Source organism: Oncorhynchus mykiss, chromosome 19 (assembly GCF_013265735.2).
Source record: "Oncorhynchus mykiss isolate Arlee chromosome 19, USDA_OmykA_1.1, whole genome shotgun sequence".
Classification (NCBI taxonomy): Eukaryota; Metazoa; Chordata; class Actinopteri; order Salmoniformes; family Salmonidae; genus Oncorhynchus; species Oncorhynchus mykiss.
This window is the reverse complement of record NC_048583.1, coordinates 30,114,446-30,128,154: the sequence shown is the minus strand read 5'-3', so window position 1 is coordinate 30,128,154 and position 13,709 is coordinate 30,114,446. Positions and strand designations below refer to the sequence as shown.

The following is a 13,709-nucleotide window of genomic DNA, read 5'->3' as shown; positions in this document are numbered from 1 at the left end:
GGCAAAGGTGGTTCTGATTCTGAAAGGAACAGGCCTTTTCAGCCGGCTGGGAGAGGGGGAGGGAGAGAGAGAGACAGCGAGAGAGAGGGGGAGCGAAAGCGAGAGAATGAGACAGAGAGCGAGAGAGCGAGACAGAGAGCAAGAGAGCGAGAGAGGGGGAGAGAGCGAGACAGAGAGCGAGCGAGAGAGAGAGAGAGAGTCCAGCACAAAACAAAAACAAACACCAAACCACACGTCATCCCAGTGAAATATGGTAATAATATAGTAGAAAGTTTACATTTGTAAAAATATGCATTATTTGTCTTAACTTTCATTCGGAGGTCCTGCCTGCCATGATGAGGCCATTTTACAGTATGTCTATGGAAGTGGACCACAGAGCAGGCCAACACCCTTGTCTATCTTTAGACCGACCAGGGAATCCACCCAAGAGCTGTCAGTCCAGAGGCCAAATCACCCAGCACTATGACTCTCCAGACCCCATGTACTAATAACATTAGAGCTGGGGCCCTCGGGGCTGATACAGTATGATACGGGGAGTATATACATCAGCTTTCAACATCACAGGGTAGAGAGAAAGGCTTATGTAAGAGAAACTTGTCCACAGAATGGCTGGATGCGAGAGCCAGAGAGCCTAGCTCTCACTTCAAAACATAGCGACACTTCTGAGGGAAAAATAGAAAATAAAGAGAGAGGTTTTCTCTAAGCGCTTGCAAAGGAGCAAAGATTTATCTTCTCTGAGAGTTAACTCAATACCTAATTTTTCTTGGACTCCACCTCTATTTTTGCAAGTGCCGGGAACGACGCATAAAAGAGGTCCCAAAAAAACGATCGTTTCAGAGAGAAAAAAGTTGCATTAAATTTGTGAAATAGAAAATTACTGCTCATGAAAAAAAAGCATTGATTAATGACTGTGGCTGGCCCTGTGTTTTGTATATTTCACTGGCGCCCTGCGCTGCAACACTTTATAAATCACAGCTGGACATACTGTATAAGGGATCATTAGGAATATGTGTTGTGTTTCATGGTCTATAGTATGGACAAATCTTTAAGTACCTGCTCTGGACCTCCTCTAATCTGTTTCAAACTGTCACTTTAGGAGTCCTGCCGTTATTTTCCCCATATTAAATCTATCTCTGGAAATACTCAACCAGATAGTACCTATCACAGAATTAAATATAACTTAAATATAACACAATTATAGGATCTTTTCGGTACCTATCTTGGAAAATTTGGTGGGTTGGAAAATCAAACTGACCACTTGGAAATTTGATTCGAATAATTATGCCCTAGATTGAATTATTAAAATGAGATTCAAAACATAATGTTTCTTTTAGGGATTAGAGGAGTAAATGCAGGAGATGTTACTTGATGATAGTCTTAGATTGTGTAGCAGTGAAATACTGAAGCTAATGACAATCATTAGCAAGATACAATCATAAGGATGAAATCGTCATTGCACGCATTGCTGAAATGATTATAGTTTTCCCAAAGGACTAATCAAATGTTCACATAATGTAGACTTTAGGAATTTCCATGTTTCTATCTAGGGATTCAAAAGTGTTCAGAATCATTCAAAGAATTCCACATATTAGACGATGGTGCAAAATAAAAGCTTGACTCTCCAATACAATTCCTGCATATTTATTGCTATCACACTGTTCTTCCAAAATATAGAGAAGTATAATGTGTACCAGTTGCCATCGACCCTGATTTTAAATGACAGTATCAAACCTTGATAGGTACTTTCACTGCACTCTGATATATACCGTACTTTCAATCTACACTGATAAAAAAAAAATCCATATCTGTCATCTTTAGACCAAATAATGTTCCTATATTGTGTCTATGTATCTTCTATTACCTTTAAATACCTCATCTACAAATTGAGATGCAAAACAGCCTGGTGTAGACGCAGGGCACACAGCATGGGAACCCGTTTACATTACCCCTCATATCAAATCCCAGCTTGCCCCTTTAATAAGAAATCAATGCATTTCAATATAAATCAACGTCAGTACCTGCTATGCCAAACCAGCACATGGGTAAAATTGAGGATTGTGGAGGGTCTGTCGTGTATATATCATGATTTTATATGGTGTCATTTCCATGAGGTAATGACAGGGGATAATATATTTGATTTGTGTGGTTGTGAACTTGTGTGGGTCTGGGGGTTTTGTAAGGAGTAGGGAGGGACACACAGTGTGATCAACGCTCTTAGAAAGAATACCCCTTTTTGGTTTCAGGTAGAACTTTTTGGGGTTCCATGTAGAAAACACTGGGGAAAGGGTTCTATATGGAGCCCAATAGGGTTCTACCCAGGCCCGGCTCTATGATGACATGCCTGAGGGGGGCATTTTAAGTCACAACTAGAATTGCTTTTGAGCCCTATTAAAACAAGATAGATTGGTCCTACTGCTGTTCAAATGTACACTTATGTATCTGAAATGTAGCCATACACATCAACAAAGTTGTTTTATATAATAACACAAGAAAGATATGTGCCACGCTACAACATACAAACGTATCCGAAATGCAGCCGTAGCTGCCGTAGGCCTACACATAATTAGCGTCTACCAGCACGCACAACTCGACGCCCTACCTGGAACCAAAAAGGGTTATTTAAAGGGTTCCCTTATGGGGACAGGTTCTAGGTGGCACTTTTTTTTCTACATATGTGGGATCTTAATTTTGAACCAGGTTGCTACAGCAGGAAAATAATAATGCAGCAACAGGAAATTATAATTTTTATGTGAATTATCATGTGGATTAGAATTAATTTACATTTTTTGTTGGAGGGGTTGATACATTTTTCGTTAGGGAAAATCAAGTCTGAAAGTGGAAATTACATACCTTAGAAGTCTTATTAAACCTTGAATAGACAGAAAAAGTTTGCATTTCCTGCCATGAAGGAAAATCCCTGCAACAACAGGATGATCAAGTTAAGATACAGCATCTGTAAGAGTGTAAGAGGACAAAACAATAATGACTGCCTATGACGGATATTATAATGTCGTTTGTAGCTGTAAGACAAATATTACAATGTCTTAGCATTAGGGGGCTATAGTAAAGAGATACCAAAATGTGAGCTTTGAAGCAGCTCCTCATAGCATTTTACCGTCTTGCTGCATAAGCTCATAGAAATCATACAAATGTAAACCATTTTAAAGGTCAAGTGGAGCTGGTTTTTTTGTGAAGGGTGATTTGACCGTGGAAGACGGAAAATATAGATCTCTAACTCAAAATTCCATTACCTAGCATTGCTGTTAAATATGGTATTGAAATGTAAATTAGGGATGCATTCCTGATCAGTTTTCCTATATTTCATTGTAGGCCTATGGAAATAAGCACTCCACTTTTCAACGCTAGGCATATATATAGATATAATATAACACAATTAGGACTAACATCAATGGTAATACACCGAAAATAATTGGTATTTGGTAATACACCAAAATGTAAAATATAAGTGAGTAACACCATATAACAACGTAACAATGCAACGCCTTTCCATGTACACCAGTTGACACTGTTAGATATTAGGGCTGGTGTAGACATGGGGGAATTAAGATAAATGTTATAAATTGTGTATGACATAGACATACTGATAAGCTTTGACTATCACTAACATGCAATATGGAAAACGGTTTGAATCAGGTATGTAAATCGCTTTGAATTACAAATTAAAGGGGCAATCCGTGATTTGTACATACATTTTTTTACACTCCCAGCATGGTGTGGGGCTGAAGTTTAATTCATTATTTTATTTTCTACAAAATAATTAATCATCGAATTTGATTACCAGCCCTCCCACATGACCGGTATTATGAGCTACCTCTGGTGTGTATTACAATGGATCTCCCTTATTCCGTGTGAGAAAACATGACTTGGGAAGCTGACCCATCATTTGTACAATATCTTGTCTAAAATGGTTGATTATTTACTTTTAGTGAGTTGTGTAGGATATTTAATGTCGTCTGAGGTGAATTTAGGTTGGTCGTTTTTGGGATTCATTCCTGACCAAATTGTTAGTTATTCGATCACCTGTGAATTGACAGAAAATGTCGATATTTCAGCTGGTGGTGGAGTTCACTGAAACATAACTAAAGTTATCATTAGGCTAAAAAGACAACTGTTGGTTTGTCAAATTCATGAAAAAGGCAACGAAAAAAACATATATGCCTATGTTATGAAAATGTTTTTAACGACAACACCTGTTGTTTTGAGTATGTTGGTGATAGATTCATCTTTGCTGTTGTAAACGAAATAATTTGTGCTTTTGATCATGATTTTTGATACATTTAATTAAACGGGGACAAAAAAAACATCTCGTGAACAGTTTTAGTATTCGAAAATGCATATTTTCCCAGCGTATATTTTTGCCACATCCAAGGTTTAATTTATGCGCATGGATCGAGAACAATTGAATGTGTTTTCTACCAATACGACACATTCTAGTAAATGTTATAAGAAGACTAGAAGCTCCATATCAACTGTACCATTTATGACTTCTCCATCAAGTAACCCACTACTATGTAAGCATTATTTCTACGCAAAAGTGTGTCTGTTTTCAATTGACTTGCATCTGGGCAACAACCAACTTTAGCCTAATGTAAATCTATAGCATTTTAATTTCCAAAATGACTAGATAATATTATTATAAATAGAAAAATACATTCATTGAAAAGAGACCAACGAAATAGAGATGATTCAGATATGATTTAATGTATATTCATTCTTACTGTAATTGTCGTTAATTGCAACATATAGACAAAACGTTTCAGTCAAAATCCCCAAAACACGCCTGTTGGTAAAGAGTTGACAAATATACTTCAGTCCATTTATCTTATAAAGGTTGCCCCCGTCTAGTAAGCTCTAAAATATCTTCTCCCATTGATGTAGTTTCAGAATATTCCTCGCAGTAAATCGTGATGATGAATAGACCACGCAAGTATAATAAAACAATATCAGATTTATAACATTTAGTAATATCCATATGAGATGTCATGTCAGATCGCAAAGTATTGAGACACGCCAGAAAATTGGTCCAGGCTCCTTGCACACCACATCTTCGAGATGGTATGCATAACATTACACTTTAAATTAAATATAAATAGCCTACCCCCATAGCAATAATAAAAAGTAATATTTACTATACAACTGTGCAACATCATGGCAACACATTTCATTACTTCAGTCCACATGACATTTACACTATGTACAAAAAGTCAAAATCTTGTATGTATTGGTGTGGATGTGCAAGATTTGCGCATATATGCAACCAACGGTCTTTTCTCGTTTTGTGTTAGACCAACATCAGCTGTCAGAATCCACGTCACTTTTGCTTTCCTCGGTTTTTTCTGTGGGTATTTTCGTCGATTTGTTCCATTTCTGTGAGTTTTCAGATTCTTCCGAGGACGACCTTTTCTGCCTTCTCCATTTCGCTCGTCTGTTTTTGAACCACACCTATGCGAAAATAAAAGATACAATATTTGTAATTTGTATGAAATATTTGTTAGACCGTGTTGTAGAGTAATTGTAAGGTATTTTGGGCTTAATCGAATATATTTCTGGCACTAGAAAGACGTGAACGATTGCTTTTACTATGTGCGTATAACGCCTGGATAGAATGTGTCCTTTCACGTAGGCCTATGAGCGTAATTTTTTTACAAGGTGCAACGAACGTTCTGTGTTGATACCCATATTTGTTTTATTAAATAATGGAGAGATTATTCACAGGTATTCTGAAAAGCAACACTGCATCGTGCATGCACTCACCTCGACCTTCTCCTCACGTAGATGCACTTTCCGCGCGAGCTGTTCCCGTGTGCCGACGTCAGGGTACTTGGTCTCCTGAAAAAGGTTTTCCAGAGCCTCAAGCTGCTCGTCGGTGAAGATGGTTCGGTGTCTCCGCTTACGTCGGCAGTGGAGCTGGTTCAAGAGCTGGAGCTCGGTCCGAGACAAGGTGCCCACGTTCATATAGGACATCATCTGGTGCGGGACGGGAGAGATGAGCACGGAGCCCGTGCTGTCATAACCTGCATGAAGAAATAAATAAAGATTACATTACATTAGGGGGAAAAATCCTCAATGAGGCAATTAATTTCGCACCACACCCAATGGGCCTACAGACAAAATCACAAATTAACCAAACGAAAAAACAACTGAGCACTAACTCAAAAACAACACTTTTACACATCTATGACATAGCCTACTCATCCCATGTTCCCACCTACACAAAGTTTAGCATACAAACTATTTCAGTTAATACGTAAACGTTCAACTGAATTAGAGTAGGCTACACCACAGATATGCTTCTTAGATAGGCTATATAGGCACCAAAAATTACTGTCTTTGTAATGTTGCGCAATGGGCGCATTTCTTAAATTGACACACCAACCAATCTACAATATATCAACCATCCCCTATAAACATAACGTTTTAACTTTGAAGTGTCATTACAGACAGCGTTATATTGTACCTCACCAAAGGAACATGCAGCGTTTTTACATTTTAAAAGGGGCAACCTACCTGTTGGAATACATGGGCACTGTTGCGAGCCGAGGGTTGGGATAGCGCTGCAGCACGCAGGGCCATTGGGGCCCTGCAAATGCAGTTGTCCGTAATAATAGTTATTATATCCTATTCTAGTCCCGTTCACCGCCTGCATCCCCGGAGGAGAAGGTCCAGTTGCGTGCGAGTAGAGTCCATTGTAATCGGTAGCAGTGTAGATGGAATCCGTGAGGTTAGAGAACACCACTGGGGGATTCCGATGGAGGAGCACCGAGTCCTTGCAAGTGGGTCTTCCGGCCAGGATACTGTCGATACTGAACATACCAGCGGGCATCACCGATACGTGAAAAGGGAGATAAAATGCGTTGCTTTTTAAAAGTCCTAAATTCGGTGTAGGTCAGGAGAAAGTCCGTAAAAAGTTCCTAAATATGGGTCATAACATCGAGTTTGTTGACTTTGGCGTGTTTCTCTCGCGTTGGACCGACTCCGATGGATGCGTTCAGACTGAGGCTTCACTAACTTGTTTTCGTGGTCCACTTGAACTCCAGCCCGATTATATGCTCGGCTGACGTCACCGACCAGTTGCGCCTGTGCTGGAGGAGCGGATGACAAACCGAGAGCAGAGATTGGCTGATTTTAGGTTTACCTCACAACGGTGTGAAAGGCACAGATCTGTGTATTGAGAATTAATTCAATTAAGCTAATCCGTACTATTTGCAGACTTTTGAAACAAACCACCCAACTCAGTGCTATGTCAGCCGTGAGGGTTAATTGTAGGCTACAAGGTAAGCTAATCAGGTTAATTTCATTGTCAGCAAAGGGATTGGTTTACGTATTCCCTGTGAAATATTTAACGTTATTGAAGAATCAGATATTGCTTCTTGTCAAATCTATCTATATGCTACTAATCAATGTAGCTGTAACGTTTTATCTAGACTACATCGATTTGTGAAACTGTGTGTGTGTGTGTGTGTGTGTGTGTGTGTGTGTGTGTGTGTGTGTGTGTGTGTGTGTGTGTGTGTGTGTGACTCTAATAATCTTTTTCATTTTGTAAACAGGCCCAAGTTTGACAACATCTACACGTCTCAAGGGTCTACCTTTTCTGTCACCAAAACCCAAAATACCCACCCCAAATACCATAATATAGACCCCTCCCTCCCATTCTACACACAATGAATAAAAATGAAAATATAGGCCTATAACATTTAATCAAATATATTCCATTGCATATGAGGCTCCGGATCTCAGTCTGTGTTGCTGCATGTTATTTGGGAAACAGTCGGTCTGACACGACCATCACAGAGCTCACCACGGGAGATGGTCGTGAGGAGATTATCTCTGTTTTCTCCATCAGCGGGGCTATCTCGATGGGTAGGAAATCGTGCGTATTAACTTTAAACACCTCCGCTAACTACTCGTTCCATGAACATATTCCTCTCGCTGTGATAAGATAACGGCCATTATCGCTTCTATTCTCAGCGTTAGAGAAAACGTATTACAATTACACGCCTAATCAAATGAAATGCAACGGTGGAAATGAGGCGAATGTTACTTCAGGGCGCATATTTAATTTAGTGAGAATGGACTGAGGTGCTGGGAACGTCTATTCGGAGTCCCTGGGTTATCCACTTCGGTAATAAAACGTGGGTTTTACATTCAGGAGAATGTTGATTGCATTCAAACTATCAGGGATTTTTTAATTTTTTTTTAGAGACTTAGGAATTAGAAGTGGTGGGGACACGATTCACCTGGAATATAAATATAACAATGAACATTGTACAGACAATTACGCCTATGTAGACAAATGATACAATAATTTAGGTTCAATTAAATATCACATACACCTCTTATTTCATTAAGTTCAATGTATTGTATTGTTCATTAGATTTGATGGAAGAATGTGTAAGACTTCATATAAATCAGTTTAAGCAATATGCCTACTAATGAGATTTTTACAAAAGACAAACACCAAAACACATGCAAATCCCTAAACATGAGTATAATTTACATTTCAGGTTAAAAACAGGCATAGGCCGTTTATGTTGATTTGCTCATATCAATTAGCCTAATTGATGAACACATCAGCAATATATATATATTGATACCGGATGTCAATGCTATTGCACAAATTGTGTTATGTACACGCACAAATTATGTTTAAGGTTGATTGGAGTTGAAAGAAGCATAGTCTTAAAATGTGCAGACTACTATACTTCATGGACATATGATTTTAGGCATCACACTTGGGACGAATTACAACCACGTTCATATTTTATTGTACGTGAACGAGACGATTATGGAAGATAACAATACGAACAAAAATAGCAGTTATTGATCAAATAGCTTAGTCTAACCTTGTTCCATCCAAAAATGATCACAAAACAATTCTGGAAAACAAAAAATCTAAAAAGTAACGTTATATTTCCATGTAGGGTCAAAGATTTTGTTGACGTCAAAGTTCTCAGGGGAATGGAAGTTAAATTACCCCATTTTATTATCTTCTGTTAAAGGTATGAGCTTCGAACTATCATTCCGAGGTAAGAATAGTGTTTTTGTCGAATAAATAACTTGCATGTAGGCTATGTGTATTAATAAGATGCAACATAATTGACAAAGATGGTTCCATTTGTAGGATGAATATTTTCCCATTCTCAAGCAATTTTAGGCTACATGGTGAATTATGTATTGCAGCCATTGTAATGACTCGTTAAAATGTCGCCTAACTTATTTTACGTGAAAGAAAATGCAAAAAGATCATGGGTCTTTGAATTTTTCTCCAACGACTATGGGTTGAAATGAATTGCTTGTAGGCCTAGCCTACTGCTTAACTTCATGTATCATTTTGACAGAAATTGGCCTGTAGCCTTTTGATATGTAAACATTTCAGCCTTTTATGCGTTATGAAAAGGCACTTGCACTTTAGGCTCTGCTTTGCAGTCGCTGTAATTCAAAGCAAGAAAAAAAAAACGGGCATATGCCGTTATTATTTTCTCTCTTTTTATACATTTCAACTTCCAAGTGGCAGTGAAAGGAGGGAGTCAAAAGGATTGCTAAAACGAAACGGCCATTTGAAATGAAAAGCCGCGAAAGAGGTATGAAGGCACCACTTACTATCTGAATAGATGGCGTCAATCACGGCGGTAAATGGAGGCCCCGTGGACAGCACAGACAGGCATGTACAATGGGAGCCGCTCTTTGCCGGCATCTTTATATATCAGGGGCCTGATCTCTAAAACCTGTTTAAATACAGCAAATCAAAAAGGGACTTTGTAATGCAACCACATTCAAGCGGGGATAAATAAAACGCAGAGAAAGGCAAGGCTCTCAGCATTTGAGTAGGCCTATGAATCATGTATTAAGAGCATTTTAAGAGGACATGTGTCACTATAGTGGCTGGTTGACATGCCACAGTATATGGACAACCATCTATTAGAAAAATTGTTGTGAAAAAATAGTGTTTTAAAAAAGTATTCTACGTATTACACCGAACCACTATATAAACCAATACTGAAATACACAGTGGGAAAGAAAATTCATACATGCACCTGGAAGTGTTTGCGTGGCACCTGGAATGGGCCTACCAGTACTCCTTGACAATCCAAGCCCTGATGTTCTAAGTCAAGACTTTGGTCAAATAAACAGGCAGAGCACATAGCACTGTGGGACTGATGCATCAACATTGACTCTGATAATCAGATAATCTGTGTGTGTGTGTGTGTGTGTGTGTGTGTATGTGTGTGTGTGTGTGTGTGTGTGTGTGTGTGTGTGTGTGTGTGTGTGTGTGTGTGTGTGTGTGTGTGTGTGTGTGTGTGTGTGTGTGTGTGTGAGCAACGTGCTAGACGCATACATACACAGAGCCATACACAGCCAGGTGTGCAGTGCCAGACTCAACGCTAAATGTGAACTGGCCTGGTCTGGTTGGATTCATTGTGTGGAGACGACTTAGACGACTGTCTATTGTCCCAGATGTGGATCCAATAGGGGGAGTGTGTCTGTGTCTGTCTGACTGTGTGTGTTGGAGTGTGTCCTGTGTATGTCCACAGTGGAGTGTGAGTGGATGAGTGTCTGTGGAGTTCTAGATGCATACACATTTCCAATTGCATTTTTAGTCATTTATCGCTCGTATCCAGAGCGACTTACAGGAGGAATTAGGGTTTTTACACACACACACAGACAGAGTCATACACAGTGTGTGCGGCGCCAGATAGTGTGTGTGTGTGATTATGTCCTGTATTTGGATGCAAGGGCCACAGCCACAGGCCAGCCTGGGCACAGGATTAAGAAATACCTCTCTAAAATCACATGTATCATTTCACATACAGCCGTGGAGAAATCCATATTTATTATACATGTCAGAGCTGTCATGTGCAGGGTGCCCGCTTTACAGTGTTACAGTGTGCCTTTTGTTGGATCCCAGAGGGCTGCGTTCAACGTCACCGGCGATGAAACCATATGAAACCCATGTGTATGTGAGAGTCGAGCAACAGTTCAAGGACACCCCGAAAGCGTCTGGGCATTGAACAAACCACAAGTGCTGCAACCCGGCCTGCAACGATGTAATATATGCCACAAACATCATACGTTCCCCTGTCACAAAATGTAGTTATGGTCCACAAGCATGTTCCTCACACATGGAATTTAACTAAGCCACAAATGTAATAACCTCAATGTCTTGTAGTGTAAAATCCCTGCAGGCTACTGTAAAAGGACTGGTGCCGACACGTTATCGATACAATTTCCGTTCAATTGACAAGCCTACAGATTGACACAACCTTATATTAATTTGATACAGATTTCACTTACACTAGATTACTATTAGTTATTTGGTGTCTTGTTCATTGTGACATGCTCCTCACAAAGCATAATAGGCTGTGTTGTTTTGAATGATCTGTATCAAATTAATATAATATTGTATCAATCTGTACGCTTGTGAGGAGCATGTCACAATGAATCAGACACCAAATAACAAATAGTAATCTAGTATGAGTGAAATAAGTCCCTAGTAGTGATTGTAAAATGTAAATGACAGACATTCTCATTGTTTGGAATATCTATATAGATAGAATACTAAGAGCTGCCCTGATTTCAATCCATCTGACACAATGGTCCAACCGATCCAGTAATATATGGAGGCATCTGAGCAGCATCCATTTTGTGGAAGATTGAGGAATTCAGATGCTGAGTACAAAAGTGCCCTGTATGAACATGTTGGCCTTATAGGCCTATAAACATTAAAGAGCGAGGGCGTTGCGAAGAGAGAGTCCCTCCCGCCTGTCCATCTTCAAAATGGCCGTGTAGACACGTATTGAGCCGAAAGCCGCTCCATCCTGTGTCCAGCAGTCATTTTCGACTTAAACGGTTTCAGTCACTACTAACATCAAATTTCCCCAAAGAGCCTGTCAGGAGCCAGAATTGGTCCGCTCTTTATTTCAGATGTTATCAATCATTCATTATTGTGTGAATCCAGCAGCCAATCATGGTAATTAGTGATTAAAAGCAGCTCTATGTGGTGTGATGCTAGCACTAAGACTGGAGTGCAAAGCCCACAAGGCTAGAGCCCTGCCTGCCCGCCTGTCATTTGACCATAGTTGAATCCCAAATGGCACTCTACTCCCAAAACAGTGAACTAATTTTGACCAGAGCCATATGGGTCCTGGTCAAAGGTAGTGCACTAAATAGGGTGCCATTTGGGATGTAACCCATGTGTCACGTCAGGAATCAGAAACGCATTTAGGCTACACTTTGCAGCAGGGAGCAGGGGGGTGAAAACCAATGTGCTGCCCTCCCCACCTCCTCTCCTTTCAGCTGTGCCTGGCCGCCCGGGCAGAAAGGTGCTACTTAACATGCTTTAGAATTGCAAGAATTTCAAAGCAGTTCTAGAAACCATGGCAGAATCATAATGGAACCTAGAATTATTCTATCAAAACAGTCTGCAGCGAACGGATATGACACGGATGGGTTGAATATAGCATATTAGAACTTTAACCCCACCACCTTAACGTCAGACTGAAATACATGCGGCACTTTGATTTTCACATGTCCACATCTGATTGCCATTTGCATGTATTGAGATCATCATTTTTTTTACAAAAATTTAATTAAACACAGATATTCCTTTACGTTTCCACTCGGAAATGTCCTGCACAATCATTTCAATGAGAACACCCATGACTGCAATTATGTTTTCATTTTTTATTCATACGTATTTGAATCATTTGAATAAATATATGTAATACAGTTGGGTATGCGTTGTTCTAAATGGAATATGAAGTTATGGCAAGTTTCATCTTTGGTGATGTGATTTGCTTGTGGTTCAGTTTGTCTGGTCTATTAACACCATGGACCGTGACAGAGACAGATGTACAAGAGGCATGTCTGTCTGCCATAGGAGGGGGCTAGAGGGCTCACAGCAGTGTCAACTAGCAAGACACCCCTCAAAACACTGATTAGCCCAGAGGGGCAAAGTATCACACACATGCACTCGCACACACAGAGAGAGACAGAGAGAGAGAGAGTCAGAATGACAGAGAGAGAGAGAGAGAGAGAGAGTCAGAGTGACAGAGAGAGAGAGAGAGAGAGAGAGAGAGAGAGGGAGTGACAGAGCAGAGAAAGATTTGAAGAGCTGAGGAAATACAGCACATGAATCCTCCACCAATCAGTTGATAGGAGGTAATAGGGGGGCATTTGGGGCACAGCCTTTGTCTTCGTCTCCTTGTGTCAGGGCTAGTTAGTGAGATCAGACCTGGACTACAGTATAGACGGAAAGTACAGACAACCAGGCCGAAACAGCCACCCTCAGGTCAGCCCGATGTACCGTAGTGGCACTACACCAAGTCCTCTGGCTCAGGACGAGGAGAGGGAGGAAAAGAAAGCGTAAAGCCAGAGAGAGTTCTAAAACAGAACCATATTGTTGTGATCTGGGGGGTATTACCCTGAGCTGAGCACCTGGGCTGAGTTGGTTGGTCAGCCTTCTCCTCTGCTCTGCTCTCGTAACTCAATCTTTCAGCTTAACTCTGTCTGCTACTGGTGGTGGTCTCCATTAATCCAGTACAGGTGCCAAAGATCCTTACAATTAACTATTTGTTTATCATCTCCAGTGGTGGCATTGGGAGAATAGAGAAAGTGTGTGTATGTGTGTGTCACATAAAATCACTGTAAAATCTTCAAGAATTCCATTTTAAAAAGTCATAAAGAAATCA

The 13,709-nt window shown here is 40.1% G+C and overlaps 1 protein-coding gene across 1 annotated transcript; it reads right to left on the bottom strand.

The window, feature by feature from the left end:
* Positions 1-4,336: 4,336 nt before the first annotated feature.
* On the bottom strand, positions 4,337-7,035 carry gsc (goosecoid). The gene is made up of 3 exons (XM_021573894.2): positions 6,529-7,035; positions 5,776-6,035; positions 4,337-5,463 (listed from the first exon to the last, which is right to left on the bottom strand). Exons 1-3 carry the CDS (start codon positions 6,842-6,844, stop codon positions 5,314-5,316), a joined length of 726 nt encoding a protein of 241 aa, XP_021429569.1. The 5' UTR covers positions 6,845-7,035; the 3' UTR covers positions 4,337-5,313.
* Between the last annotated feature and the right edge of the window lie 6,674 nt (positions 7,036-13,709).

What these genes read in the sequence shown, in the direction of transcription:
- gsc (XM_021573894.2), bottom strand. Translation starts at nt 6,844, where the DNA reads ATGCCCGCTGGTATGTTCAGTATCGACAGTATCCTGGCCGGAAGACCC. An exon ending in GTGCCCATGTATTCCAACAG is followed by an intron (nt 6,036 to 6,528) that starts GTAGGTTGCCCC and finishes TTCTTCATGCAG; the next exon opens with GTTATGACAGCACGGGCTCC. An exon ending in TACGTGAGGAGAAGGTCGAG is followed by an intron (nt 5,464 to 5,775) that starts GTGAGTGCATGC and finishes ATTTTCGCATAG; the next exon opens with GTGTGGTTCAAAAACAGACG.